Here is a 14,195-nt window from a genome sequence, read left to right as displayed (position 1 = left end):
GGGCGGAATAGTAAAGCACAGAAATGCAATCCAGGAAGATGTACATGAACTAAAAGAACAATAACGAAACCCCTGTCCTCTGTGTAGCTCCTCCCAGTCACTGGGCTCTTGGACTCACTCAATTTGTCTGATAACACTCTTCTTTTCGAAAGAGATTCTACCATAAGAACTGTATTTCTGCTTTGAGGGTCCCTAGGGATTGGAGCCTAGGTAGCCTTTACCAGAACTGTCTTAGTCCTTGGTTGTGAGGCCACTGCTGCAGCAGAGCAGCAGGTTTGTTATTCCAGCTTTGCCAGCAGGCTGTCTGGGTTAGGCAGAGGAGTGCTTGGTACACGCTGACAGGTCACCATGTAATGCTGCAGGGACAGGCCAGGATGAAATGAGTCCTTGCAAGTACAGCATGCCTAGCAGATTTCTTACCTGTCGCATAATTGCTGGTTAGTTTAGAAACTGGTCCTGATCATGCAAAGCTCCAAGCCCTTTCCTTGATAATCTGGAAAGTTTTCAATATCCTGAGCCATTTAAAGCATTATCCTTTTCCAGCCAAGACACTGATGCTTAAAGATTTTTGCTAGCAGTCTATCTTGGCAAAGATTTCCACTTCCATTCCCCAGCATGCTGGAACTGAGAAACCTATCTATGCATAACTTCTTGTCCTGTCCCCCCAATAACCCTTAGTTAGAAGTGCGGAGGGGAATAGGTTGGACCAAATTTTGGCAGGAATTTTATATATCAGACCATGAAAACAGAGAGCTGGAAGAATGCTGTGATTTCCCATGGCAGGGGATTCCCAGCCTACTGTTGTGTATACACCCACAAAAGGCAGCATGTTTCTGGAGCTAGTGGTAAGGGAAGAATGCGGTTCAGAAAGCAGGCACCTAATCTCACAGTGGCTGTAGACTTTTAGAATGCTTATGAGGTTGCCAGTGTCTTTGCTCCCTCATGCTGGTCAGCATCAGTCACTGTGAGAGCTGTGTGAGTGTGGATCCCTCACAGTTCAATCCTGATGTTTGACTGGCCTCGCCAAAAGGCATTCCCATTTGGTCCATAAAGAGAGCATCAGCTATCCAAGGAGTTTAGGAACTCAGATTAGCATTCCCTGCACTCTGTAGGGCTTATCACACCTGTTTGCTACGTTTGGGTGTTCGTGTTTGCTCTGTGGGAGGCCGAGTGGAAATTTTTGCATGAGATCATGTAGTTTCCATAAAAAATGGTGAGTGCCACGTTACATAATGGGAAAATCCACATTTCCAGATGTCCTTTATTTCCAGGTTTCAGGGCCCTTTATTTCTAAGTGGATGCTGCTTATCTTCCCGTGAGCCAGCAGACTGTAGGGAATGATCTGAACTAATTACTGGCCATACTAATGACAGGGAAGCCTGGCCGGGTGCAGTGTCCCCCCCTGTGCATGTTATGTTTGTTAGTAAAATAGTCAAACTGGTTGCATCGGCCTCCCCTCCACTGTCCTGTCACTGTCATGACAGTTAAAAATATGCAAACTTCTCTGACTTACTGGATATCAGGTTCAGGGGTGTAAAAATGTGTTTAACAAAGTGCAAATTGATTGTTATCTGTGCGGAGAGGAATGAATTTAACCTTTGTTCTTATTCTAATCTTTCTGATAGTCATTTTATGCTTTTGTTCTTCCTTTTTATTTTTTTATTAAGGAACTACTCTATGCCAGCTGGAATGTAGGGTCCTTTTAGTGCTAGCTCAAGTACAGAAAATCACAATTATTAACGTGTACGTGCGCAGTGTCTCGGAGCTCTGTTCTTGGCTGTGTTCTGCCAGATTCTGTCAAACAGTAGAGAAAGTGTTCTTGCTCATGAAGAACTTAAAAAATGCATATGAAAGGATGAAGCAGATGGGTAGACAGACAGCTAGGGAGAGCAAGGTGTTACTGGTTAGTATGCCAGCCATTAGTTTTATTTTGTTGTTGCTTTTTATGCTCTGTACCTTTTCCTAATGTAGCTGATAAAGCAGTGCAACAGTGACCTTTTTTCCTTTTCTTGCTTTAAAGTTGGTAGCCCCCATACCGCAACTATGTCTCTCCTTTGAGGAGTGTCTAATACCTGCCTGTGTCTGCAGTGTGAAATATGTTTTGGGGGAAAAGTAAGCCCATTCCACACTGTTAGTCTTAGATCTTCTTGGAAGTAGCCTCATTCTCAGGCATTGATGACATGCTCAAACTTCACTTTTCAGTAACAATAAGCACATTTTTAAGATACTTGATTTTTATTAAAAATGGAAATACAATGTGTGTGTCAGATACAGGATCTGGAAGAAGTTTTGTCATTTATCAGTAATGCCAGCACTGTGAATTCACAGATTTCCCTGCTAACATCCCATGCTGTGATGTGTGCAGCTCCTGGTTTCGCATTTGATATATTAGGATCTGGTAAAATAAACATCACCACAGATCTGTCCAGGCTTCTTGGTGGCAGAAAGAAGATGCGGGGGATGGAGGCAAACCAACTACAGAAGGAGTAAAATAAATGATAATGATTCAGACCTCTCCAACTGCTGAACTTCACAGTCTTTAGAAAAGCAGGTAATCTTTCTTCTCTTATAACAATGGTGGAATTGAGGGAAGTCCAGTGTTCCCAGCACAGCTGCTGTGGGAATTACAATAAATGCTGTTGAGTTTTGCAGAAATCGCTCTCCTGGTTAGTACCAGCTCAGAGATGGGGGAGTCTGGTTTCTCCTGCATGGCAGTACAGAGCAATAACTGCTCAGCTGCTGCCAATGCTTCCTTTTAGCTAGTACTTGTTAGTAGAGAGTTTGTGGTAATGGGGGTAATTAACACACTGGGAGTCATTTCTGTGTCCTGGAAGGGAACAGAAAGCCATCAGAGCAGCCCCAGACATGATTGCTCTGCAGGGTTATTTTCTCTCTCTCTTTCTTTCTTTGCCATTGTGCTTGGTTTTGATTTTTCTGCTTTGTGTTAAGAAAGCTGGAGAGCTGAAATGGTCTGTAAATTGCACTCATGCTGAGCTTGGGCTAGGTAGGCTAGTTAAAGGTCACTCTTGTGGACTACATGTCCTCCTCTGGTGGGATGGGGAGGGTGTTTAAGAAGGGAGTCACACTGTCACTTGTGGCTTCTTTAACCCTTCTTCTTCCAGTGTAGATTTGAAGAGCTCTGGTTCTGAATTAAGTTAGCTTAAATGGGCCCAGGAGGTGAGAACCTTGAAGAGTGATTTATGGTAAAAACTCTTCCAGCAGCCATATGGCTTCCCACCATAATAGCGCTGAAGTGTGAGGCTGTGCTCCATGGTCCTGTGCTTGTTGTTGAACGGAGCACATTACTCACTTGCTCATACTTCTTCTGACGCTGCTGGTGGCATTTCAGCTGCGTCTTATGAGTGCATGTGAGCTCAGCTACCCCAAGCATAAGTACTTGATTTGGGTATTACAGCTTTTCTGGAGGTGAGCTACAAGAGTAGACTTGTCATGAACAGTCATTCTTGCCCTTCCTGGCTGAGAAGTGGGGACAGAGAGAAGGGCAGTGGGTTTAACCTGTGTGATTGCAAACCATGTGCCTGGGTACCAGGAAACATATGAATCACAACTGACAGTGTACGCATATTTGTGTGTATATCCTAATCCACTACAGGGGACCAAAGACAAAGTAATTCTCTAGCTTTTTAGTCTAGCTTGTTTATTTTTCTTTTAAAAGGACCCTAGACATCCTTTTCTTGCTTTTTGCTTTGATACGGGCTTTTTGCCGCTGTCCCCTGAGGGAGCTCCGTGCTGAATTCAGATAAGGAGGACTAAGCGACTCCATAGCCACTTTCAAGAACGGAAAAGCTAAGCCTGCAAGATATATCAGTGGTGGAAAGAACCAGGGAACATAGGAGAATATGTTTTCTCTTTGGGCTTGGGGTGTGCCAATAGCACCTGTGGTTCTCACAGTGATGTTGGAGACCGGCATGAATACTGTATCTCTGCAAACCATCCAGAAGAGGTCACCAAGTGCTCTGTCACCTCCAATACACAGTTTTAAGATGCTGGCCTTCATGGCCGTATGTGTCTCTTATCTCCAAGAGAAAGCCATAAATCTCTCCTTTTATTCGTCCGCTACTTTCACTGCAGCCAGTCATGTAAGTCGCTGCACCTCATGAACTTCTGCCAACTTCAGCAGGACCTGGGTGTGTTCAGCTTTTCGTAGGGCAAAGCTCCCACTTCCAATTTCACTTCCAGCCTCTTCAGCAGGGAGAGCCCATCTTGCCTTACCCCTGACCACTTTACAGGGAGCAGTGTAGTGCCACCAAACTCTCCCTAGTAATAGAACTGTGGAATAGCTGTCCACTTCCATCTTCAGCCTGGTTCTTTCAGCACAGCCCCACTGGCACCACCCCAGAGTCCTCCCCATGCCAGCAAGGGGGCGGTGCCAGCCTCCAGATGTATAGCTGAGATGCAAATACTGCTAGAGGAATTAAAACCTAAGTTAATCCATGTGGTTTAAACTAGTGTCTTCAGTTTAAAGCTCTCTGTGTCACTTCTCAGTTCTCTGTAAACATCTCCCTGCATCCTTGCTGAGGAGGCTGTGTGATGGGAGGCTTTTTGTGTTCCTTTTTTTCTGCAGTGACAGTAGCAATTTGCAGTGTTCACATCTGCTTTTTTCATCAGAAAGGCTTTTTCGTTATTTCCACACACTTTTTTGGCCACAATTCATCTGGGGATAGACCAGGCAGAAAGATTTCTACTTAAGAGACAGAAGTCTCTGTGGAAACCCACATTGAAATCATGAGCCAAGAGGAGTCCACTGCTCACTGAAGAACTGGATGAGTGAAGACAGACTGAATAAATGTTATTAATTCCCCATTTCTCTGCCACTGGCAAATGTGGCTTTTAATATCAGTTATTGATTGTGAATCTCGCTGGATCATTTTGAGCAGCATATGTCATAAAGCTCTAGTGATCTGTTTGCTCTGCTTTGGCCTAACTGTGGGAATACACCCGGGTGCAGAGCCAAATTAGGGTCCTGCTTACCCCTACCTAAAACTCCTCTGCTTCATTAGGGCCTGGGGAATAAAGCAAACCATTGGATTTTGCTTTTTTGACAGTGAAGTCAGGGACAAAAGTGAATTCACAGGGGGTATAAATACATGTATCTCGTGTGACCAATGCGTGTTTTTCCCTCTACATGAAGTATGGCACAATGGATAGTTTTGGTTGTGAAGGGGGTGACAAACTGGGGGTGCTATAAACCTCTCCTATCAGAGTGTCAGTGGGATTTTGTCCAGCATCCTTAAGTGGAGTATCAGGACTTGCACAGGCTTGCACTGGACTGCAGAGGCAGGGGTTTGCAAGGGAAGCCAGCCTGTCCTTGGCTTCATCTAACTCTATTATTCTTTCTGCAGTAGGAATTGCTGAAAATTACACTTTCAAATACGAAAAAAGCCCATCCGCAAGCAATTAGCAGCTAGAGAGGGAAGCAGTGGAGGAGGGAGGGCAGGGAGCGAGAAAGCCATGGCCCGCAGCCTTTCTGTGGGGTTGGGTAAAGAAGCTGTGGATCAGCACTGTGCCCAGCTTCTCACCCTCTTTCCTAAGCAGGTGTGTTGCAAGACATTTGCAAAGATATTAGCCCTGCATACAGAGTGTGCCAGTCAGTAATTATGGAAATTAGTTGGCAATTAGATAATGTCACTCATTCTCCCTGTGCAGCTGATAAGCAGTTGAGAGCCACTCCAAAACGAGGGCGAGACCCTCTCTGTGGGCTGCTGAGCAGATGGCTCTGACCTGGCTTTAATGGGCTGCTCTCAAGTTAGGGAAGGTGTGTGGTTCTTAAGAGGTGCTTGCCCACAGTACTGCGGCAGGGCTGCCTCCTTTCGCAGGCTTGGGAAGTTGTGCAGCTCTGTCAGCCCTGTGTGTGGGACTTTGAATGGTGCAAGTGGGTGTGTTTCCTACAGTGGGTTTCGTGTGTGTGAGATGCTGAGCCGTCTGTTCAGTGTGCAGGTTCCTCGCTGGCTCAGCTCTCCGGCGGCAAGGAGGGTGGAACAGGCTGTGAGAGGTGCAGTGGAGATAACTCACTGGCACTCTTATTCCTTCAGGGTAGCAAACATTTAAAATTCTCTGCAAAGACCTTGCCTAGGGGTTTATTGAAGGGCTGGTTACAGCAGACTGGCTGTCTTGTTTTGTGCTGCTAAATCACATTAAGCCAAAAATATAACATAGAGAATGTTTGTTATCTTGCTTTTCCATGTGAGCAATAGGTGGAATTAGAATAGAGGTTTTGGAACAGAACTGGAACAGAGAATTGGAACAGAATTCCAATTCTTCAGTGACTGGGAGAGGTGGTGTCCATCACAAAATCTTTTTTTGTCAGATGCAATTATGTTGTGACATAGTTTGAGATTTCTGAGGGGTGAAATATATAAGAAAATACTATGGCATTCTATAGTTATTGTCCCAAACTGTAATGTATTGCTATGGTAGCAGTGTGCTGTACGAGGCTGCTAGGGTAGTAGTTATGCTAAAAATAAAATGATAAGAGCAGAAAATTATTCATTCTCAGTGTGTTTTGGATTGTTGTGAGAAACAGGTGAGGCACAGATTTGTTGTGTCAGGATTTACTTCCTTAAGGTTAGGATTCAGATCCCGGCCACTGCTGAAAAGGGCACTGGGTCTTCTGAGTGAGGTTTGCTCTCACAGGATGAACTGCACGAGACACAGAACTGGAAGCACTGTGGGTTAGCACTGATGGGTGCTGGCAGAGCTCTGGAGGAGCCTCAGATGGCTGCAGCCTGCTAGCAGCTGGGTGCGGGCAGCCTTCCCAAAACCTGAGCTGCGGCATCTAAAAGGCAACGAAGCACCCAGAAGTGACACCTTTATTTCATGTATTTTTGTGCTGTCTTCCTCTTCTGAAACAGAATAGGCACTGTCTTCTTTCAAAACAGCTAGAAAGGGATTTCCTTGGCTTCTTTCAATCAAAACAGATAGAGTGGGATTGTCTTGGCTCCCCTCAGTCAACAATGTGATTCCTGCTTAACCGTTTCTTCTGGTTTCCCCTGTTAACTGTGGCCTTTGTTCTCTCCTAATGAACATGTATTGGTGTTACAGAAATATGTACCACAGGGGTAGCCTGCTCCATTTACTGTGCCTTTGAAATATCCCAAGGATTGAAGCAACCCATGGAGACTGGGATTTCTTTGTAAAAAATGGGTTTCAGCAGCCTGGGATTGGAAGAGATTGGTTAGCTTTTCAGGCAGGTGATTGGGCTGGACATGGACATAAACATCTCTGTGTTCGTCTATAGAATGTTTACACCTGCTGCTGTGATTTACAACATCTCTCACTGGTTTTCAAAGAGTTAAGACTAAAATAGGGAGAGAAGAGTAGTAAAGCTGAGGGTTACTTCTGATGCAGCTGGTATAACCCATCCTGCCCAGGAGAACTGAAAAATGGGGTGAGAGCTCCTCTGCAGTGGGGTCTCTGTGGGTGGTTGTGCCAAGCTGGGCTTGCTTTCCTCCTGAGCTCAGGCTGAGCACAGAGCTGATAGGCAGCGAGTTTTGCTAAGTAATGGTAAATGTTCCAGGGAACTTTGAGCTGCTTGGAGCACATCACTGGCTAATTTACACACATTATTATATTCCTATTCCCATCTCATCAGTAATTCCAGGCTCGGGTCATCACTTTCTCTCTTACCTCCTTCTCACTCTATTCTCCTTCTCCATAAATCACAGCTGTTTTAGTGGAGCCACTAGGGAGCACAGAGGAGAAAGGTAAATGGACAAAAGCCACATAATTTTTTTTCACAGTTGTTTTTTCAGAGCCCCCCCAAGCCCTATGAACTGAGCCAACACTGTGATTATTGGGAAGACAGATGATTTGAGCATTTGAATCTGTGTGGTTTTTTCATTTTACACCTCTCCTAACACCTCCTTTTCCCTCCTTCCGTTCTCCTGAGCCAAGCTGTTAATAATTAAAAGGAATTATCTTCCCTTTGGTTTTGACTTGATTTTATTTGTGTTTATAGCAGTTTAGCTAACACGCTCCACTCAGGCAGCTGCAGGGAACAGGCCTGGTTTCCACTGTGTACTGAAAGCTCGTGTTTCTCTCCAACTTGCAGGTTTTCTTTTAATTGATCCCTCTTGTTTTCTAAGCGACTTATTTTTCACGCTGGCTAAATTTGCCAGGCTGACAGCTCTGAAGACTTACGGCTTCTGCAGATCCTTGGGCAGGTGAGGCTGTGACTGTGTGAGCTCTCCCCTCTGCTCCCTAGTGATTGTCCTCCAGCTCATACTCTGCCCTTACCAAACAGAAGGTTTCCTGTGCTGTGCATTTCTGAAGCGTCTGTGGGCCTCCTCCTTCAGAGCAAGGTGGGTGGTGGGATTGAAAGGCATCTGCTGGGATCAACAGTAAGTCCAGCAACTCTTACTGTCCACAGGACAAAACACATTTCCCAAGAAAATTAAAAAAAAAAAAAAATCACAATGTGTGTGATCCAGTTTGCGAAATCTGTGTTCATGCTGGCTTCTTGGAGGTTGAAGGCCTTGATTCTCATCACCTCCTTTCCTGCCTTGTGGCTGGGCTAATGTTAGCCATTCCTGGAGCTGTTCTCTGTGAACAAGCACCTGTGTTAATAGAAAACTTACTTTCTTTTTAAGCAGAATTTTCAGAGAATGAGCCTAGCTTTGTGCTGTCTTTACTTGTCATCCAAAAATATCCTCCTACCCTAGGCATACAGTCACCCACATGCAAATAGGCAGAACTGAATTAAATCCCAGTATTAACTGGTCTAACTCCTGCTCACTGAAGGTTGTTGGAATTGCTTGCTGTTAGCTAGGGGTGAATTTGGCCTTTCTGCCAAACTGCTAGACCCCAGGGTAAGTGGTTAAGTGCTTAGACAGCTCTTATCATCTAAGCTACAACTTTCCTATCATCTAAGCTGCAGGTTGCCATATATCATTTGCATAGCACATGTTTCCAGGTTGCAAAGGTCCCTGTTAGAGTCTATGAAGTGTGCAAGACATGTAAAATAAAAGCATCTATTTCATGGCAGGCTAACTTCAGGGTTGTCTTCTATAATGCTTGCTTGGTAGCATGATGAAAACAGTGAAATGGGAAATTTGGGTAAAGTCTTCTTATGCCCTGTATAAGCTTCTAAACTCGGAGGAACTCTGGTCTTTGCCCTAAGCACTTTCTGTGAGAGGTAATTGCTGCTGGGGAAGCTTCAGCACCATTTCTCTCAGTAAAGTCAATGAGATTGCATCTATCAAAGGATTTCAATTTGATGTATTTTTGCGTTCTGAATGTTGTGGTGTGTGCAGATCACTTGGTGAATTCTCTATTTGGTCCTCATAGTTTTGATGACATAGATCTCCTTGCTGCTTTGGAGGACTATATAGTCAACTGCAGGCAGGAAGAAGTGGCCAGGGTATCAAGAAATGGAAATGAGTTACTGGGCAAGATGTTAATAAGCTTCCTAGTAAAGATATGGTGAGTAGTAAGACTAACTTTTTCCTTTCTTTTCTCCTCTTGACCCCACAGGTCCTGCAAGCTCCGTGAGTGCCAAGCAGTGAATTATGGGTTGGGTAGCCGCCAGTGCATCATGAAGATTGACTTTATTTTTGGCCTCTTGACGATCACGTGCTTTATGAATTCACTCTCTCCTCCATCTCACTGCCACCTCCATCGATATTGTCAACACTTCTAGGAAACCAGAATTTGAGGCTCGGTCTTCAGCTCTGCCTTTCCTTCCTCCCTGAAACAACCAGTGTCACCTTTGTATTCCACCAAAACCACTGTGGGTTATTTTGCCCTTCACAAAAGTATGCTGGCTCGAGAATTCACTTCATATACCCTGTACTTCTGAGATAAAAGCCTCTGTATCCTAAAGGATAATTGAGATCCTTCCTTGGGGAGGAGACATTTCCTGTTGGTCACCTGCAGTTGTTATCTCACTTTTCACTTACTCTTCCTCTGGCTGTCACTGTCTGTGCTCTCCTCCTCTTCCCACTGGATTTAGCATTTGGTGTTGACTGTTAGGGTTCTCCTCCCAGTAGCGGGTCTTCTTTTTTCTCCTAGAGAAGAACAGATTACTGGAACAATGGGCTTCACTCTGCACTCTGCCTGCTTCACCTTGAAGGTGAGTTTGCTGCTGGGCTCCTTGCTAGGTCTCTGTTTGGGTCTGGAGTTCATGGGCATCCCCAACCAGTGGGCCCGCTACCTCCGCTGGGATGCAAGCACTAGGAGTGAACTGAGCTTCCAGTTCAAGACCAATGTCTCTGCTGGGCTGCTCCTCTACTTTGATGATGGTGGTGTCTGTGACTTCCTCTGTCTGTCCCTTGTTGATGGGCGCATCCAGCTCCAGTTCAGCATGGACTGTGCGGAGACTACAGTTATCACAGACAAACAGGTCAATGACAGCAACTGGCACTTCCTGATGGTCAGCCGCAATCACCTGCGGACGGTGTTAGTGCTGGATGGTGAAGCCAAGCCAGGCGAGGTGCGTCCACAACGTCAGTATATGAATATCGTCAGTGACCTCTTTGTTGGTGGAGTCCCACTGGACATCCGTCCTGCTGCCTTGACCCTTGATGGTGTTCTGGGTCAGCCTCCGTTTCAAGGATTTATCCTGGATCTGAAATACGGCAACTCTGAGCCACAGCTCCTGGGCAGTCAAGGGGTCCGGCTGGAAATGGAAGGGCTTTGCACAGAAAACCCCTGTGAAAATGGTGGCACTTGCTTCCTTCTGGATGGTGAGCCACACTGTGACTGCTCAGCCACTGGGTATACTGGCAAGCTGTGTTCTGAAGGTAAGAGAATACTTCCCTGCTTCCCATTGATCTTTACTTAATCCAAAGAGTTAATTTGTCACTTAGCAGGGCTATGACTGAGCTCTTATCTCTGTTGGTGGGTATCAGAGGAATTAAAGTTCCACTGTTCTTCCAGCTGAAGGTAATGAAATGGGAATAGAGGAGAGCACAAGCAATTGCAAATGTGCCTTTCTGAAAGAATGCTGCTTTTTTAGCATGGGCGGATTTTCATCAGCCACTTAATAAGGGTAAAGAACATAAATTGGTATAGAAGTACCCTAGGTTGGTGTTGATAAAGGCAGCACTAAGAAGTTATCTTAGCTATCTGGGTGAATTCCTCTACCCTGTGTTCCTGAAAACTGAGTGATGGGTTTGTAAACAGGAGCTATACATATATGGCTAACATGATTGACAGGGCATTGCAAAAGTTACTTGCATACTAATCACTGAGTAGAACCTCAATTGTTTTAGCATCCCTGATTAAATTGCTTTGGGACCTGCTGAATGGTCTTATTTTGTATTGCAAAGGGAAGAGTGATTTGAGTGTTTCTACACTGGTTCATACTGTCTTTCAAAATTTAAGTCCAGAAGTTTTGGGTTGTACAAACCACATGATGAAAAGTATTTCAGTTTTTTTTCCTTGGTCTTTAGCAATGTAATGGTAATTAACTCTGCATGTGCAAGAGACTTAAATTAAGTCAATTGATAAACCCAGTGTGAATTTGAGAATCTCATCATAGCATTTTTTCTGGCATTTAGATTTAAACGCAATGGTATGAGCTTAAGCCAAAGCGGAAACCTGGGCAAAAAGTGTCTAATCTCAAGGAATAAAAATCCAACCCTGAAACTTTGTCAAAATGGAAATACTTGCAATAATATCTTATCACACCTAACATTTGTTTATGTCTTTTGGCAATTAAAATAAATTAACTAGAATTTAGTATGTAGAATGTGAAAAGTGTGGAAAATAAAGTGCCTATACTTTAAAGCCCTACAGAAATACTATGCAAATTCAGCACTATGTCTGCAGTATAGATGGAGAAGCAAACATGTTTTTATAGGAATGGAAGATCTGGAAAATAAACATGACATCCATGTGTGCATTCATTTTAAGGTGCTTCTAATGGTAACAGAAAATTTGGCTTTATACCCCAATTACAGTAACAGTACATGGCCATTACGAGGTGTGAGTCTGTGAAGCATTCTTCCTGGCTATTTGCTCCACACCAATCAGGTCCAAATCTGTAATGAGACAGAACTATTTTCTGTGCTTGAACCATGAGTTCTGTGGAGCTGGAGACACTGCTGGGTGTGACCAGGCACTTCAGTAGCTGGGCCATCCATCCCGATACTTATGTGCTTACAGAACGATCACACCTCATGTCTAAATGACAGTTTTGGATGATGGAAGATTTCAAGAGCTACACAGGCATGTGGACCTTGAAACATAAGGATATAAGCCTATTTCTACTGCTGGGTTAATGGATACGGACTCTATGGGGAGCTGCTCAAGACATCAACAGCATATGGTATTCAGTGAATATCTTTAGAAAATACTGTAAATGAGCGAGGCGTCCATGTGCCTGTGGGGCAATTGTGACAGCTCTAACCAGGGCTCCGGTAGTGAAATTTCAGCATTTCCTGGGTGGGTGGAGCAATGTTAAATTAATCTTCTAATAAATCCAGGGATATTTCATTTGCAGACATGGAGCAAGCAGTGCTATTGTTACTTTTTGAAGCCATGCGTCACCACTGCTGTTTGTTTCCTATAGTGATTCATCAGTTTCCAGCCCAACCTTCTGTTAAGGGTGAGCAAGGAAGTTTGTCACGATGTACCTTCTTTAGTAAACACTTTTGACTCACTGTTAGCTGAGGTTTCTTCACTCACGCAGAAGATGCTGTGCAGAGAACTTTTCCAATGGAACAAATGTAAAGATTTCTACAGGCATTACCTTGCCTGGTTCTTCAGTTTTCTCATGTATTATTCATGATGTGTGTTTGGTTTATGTTGGAATTTTATAATCAGCTTTGTTTTCTGCCTCCTTTATGCTGCAGCAACGGTGATTTCTGTGTGTTAAATGCTGCCACCCAGAAATGTTACAGTGTCTATGCAGATTGTGAAAAGAAGGGGAAAAATAGAAAAGCTGTTTAATAAGTAGAAACGAGCAGACAAAGAAAAGTGACAAGGAAACAAAATGGGAACCAAGTTAAGTATAGCTACCTTTTTATCTGACTTCAAAAAATTTGGCAAACTCCAAAGATGCTCTCTTTCAGTTCTGTGAGTGTGGCAGAAACCTCTGCTGATGAACAGTAGAATGGGATAGGAACAGCAGAACTGGGTGCCGGCTTTTCCTGCCTGTGGCTTGATTGGCCATTAACCAACTTGTATTTTCTTTGTTTGCTTTTTCTAAGAGGTTGAGATGTTTGTTGTCACAACTATTCCCTTTTGTTTTTTGTCCTGCCTCTGGATATTTGAAGAAGTAACATGGTTATTTTATTCCCAGTCTCATTTTTGAAAAAGATGTCCTCTTTCAACTGGATATCCACAGCTGCCTTTTGCAGGGGATCCTTAAGTCCATTACAGTATTTACTAGTCTGTAGCCCATGTGTGTATTTTGATTTCATCAGTGGAGTTGGCCCTTTTACTGGGAATTGATGGGATTCAATCAATAACAGCTTCTGTTGGAACAGCTAAAGGCAATATATACCTTTTTAATAATGAGTTCTCTTGACAGTGTCCAGGCCATTGCTTGGCTATTGACTGATACCTATGTCTGCAGATGGTATAACCACAGCAAACTCATTTAGCTGGAGAAATAAGAAACAAACAGGGAGTGGAACCTGCAGATTCTGTACTGTGATGGAATGAAGCCCCATTTACAGTATTAGGGGTTACTGTAATGCAAAGTGCGTTTCCAGTTATGGTGAACCTCAGCAGAGAACAACCATTCCATACTGAGACAATATGGTAAATCCTGTCCAGAATATGTCCCTGATGTGCAGAAAGATTTTTTGGCACTTCAGGTGCACCCAGAGTTATCGGTATCGTGTATGTCATGGTAGCCACACACCCAGATAGGGTAGCTGAGGAGGTCATTGCTGGTCATTGGGAAGTACAATTTCTATTTCTGACTATATATACAGTGGAAAAGCAAATGTGTGCTCACCTTGGAAGGTTTGGCTGTTTTAAATAAAATGTGATACTATTTTTATTGCAGCTGGAGTAAACTGGTTCATTGAATCTGACAGCTCTGGAGGGTACAAAGGATGGCTGATTTGAGTAGCAATTAATTTGTATGTTTCTGGGTAATGGTGGTATTAGACATGAAAGTTGAAGTCAGAGACACCTTCCCATCTAATAAACCTCATCAGCCTCCATGGAATCAGGCTGCTGCCAAGAGAACGAGGCTCCTGTAGTAAATGAGCAGCATGGAT

At 44.0% G+C, this 14,195-nt stretch overlaps 1 protein-coding gene across 4 annotated transcripts in view; it reads left to right on the top strand.

Moving 5' to 3' along the window:
• Window positions 1-13,951, top strand: part of LOC136017577 (neurexin-3-like) — a 76,330-nt gene extending 62,379 nt beyond the window's left edge. Inside the window, exons 2-3 of one of the 4 annotated variants that reach the window (XM_065685958.1) lie at window positions 9,493-10,760; window positions 12,127-13,951. In XM_065685958.1, coding sequence (XP_065542030.1) covers window positions 10,052-10,760; window positions 12,127-12,152 — 735 coding nt within the window. In that variant the 5' untranslated portion in view covers window positions 9,493-10,051 and the 3' untranslated portion in view covers window positions 12,153-13,951. Of the gene's footprint in view, window positions 1-8,120; window positions 8,184-9,492; window positions 11,685-12,126 lie in introns of those variants that run through there. The other 3 variants (XM_065685957.1, XM_065685954.1, XM_065685955.1) reach the window with 3 other exon arrangements.
• The last annotated feature ends 244 nt before the right edge of the window (window positions 13,952-14,195 follow it).

This window comes from Lathamus discolor, chromosome 6 (genome assembly GCF_037157495.1).
Source record: "Lathamus discolor isolate bLatDis1 chromosome 6, bLatDis1.hap1, whole genome shotgun sequence".
Taxonomy (NCBI): domain Eukaryota; kingdom Metazoa; phylum Chordata; class Aves; order Psittaciformes; family Psittacidae; genus Lathamus; species Lathamus discolor.
This window is presented reverse-complemented; position numbering and strand designations above follow the sequence as displayed.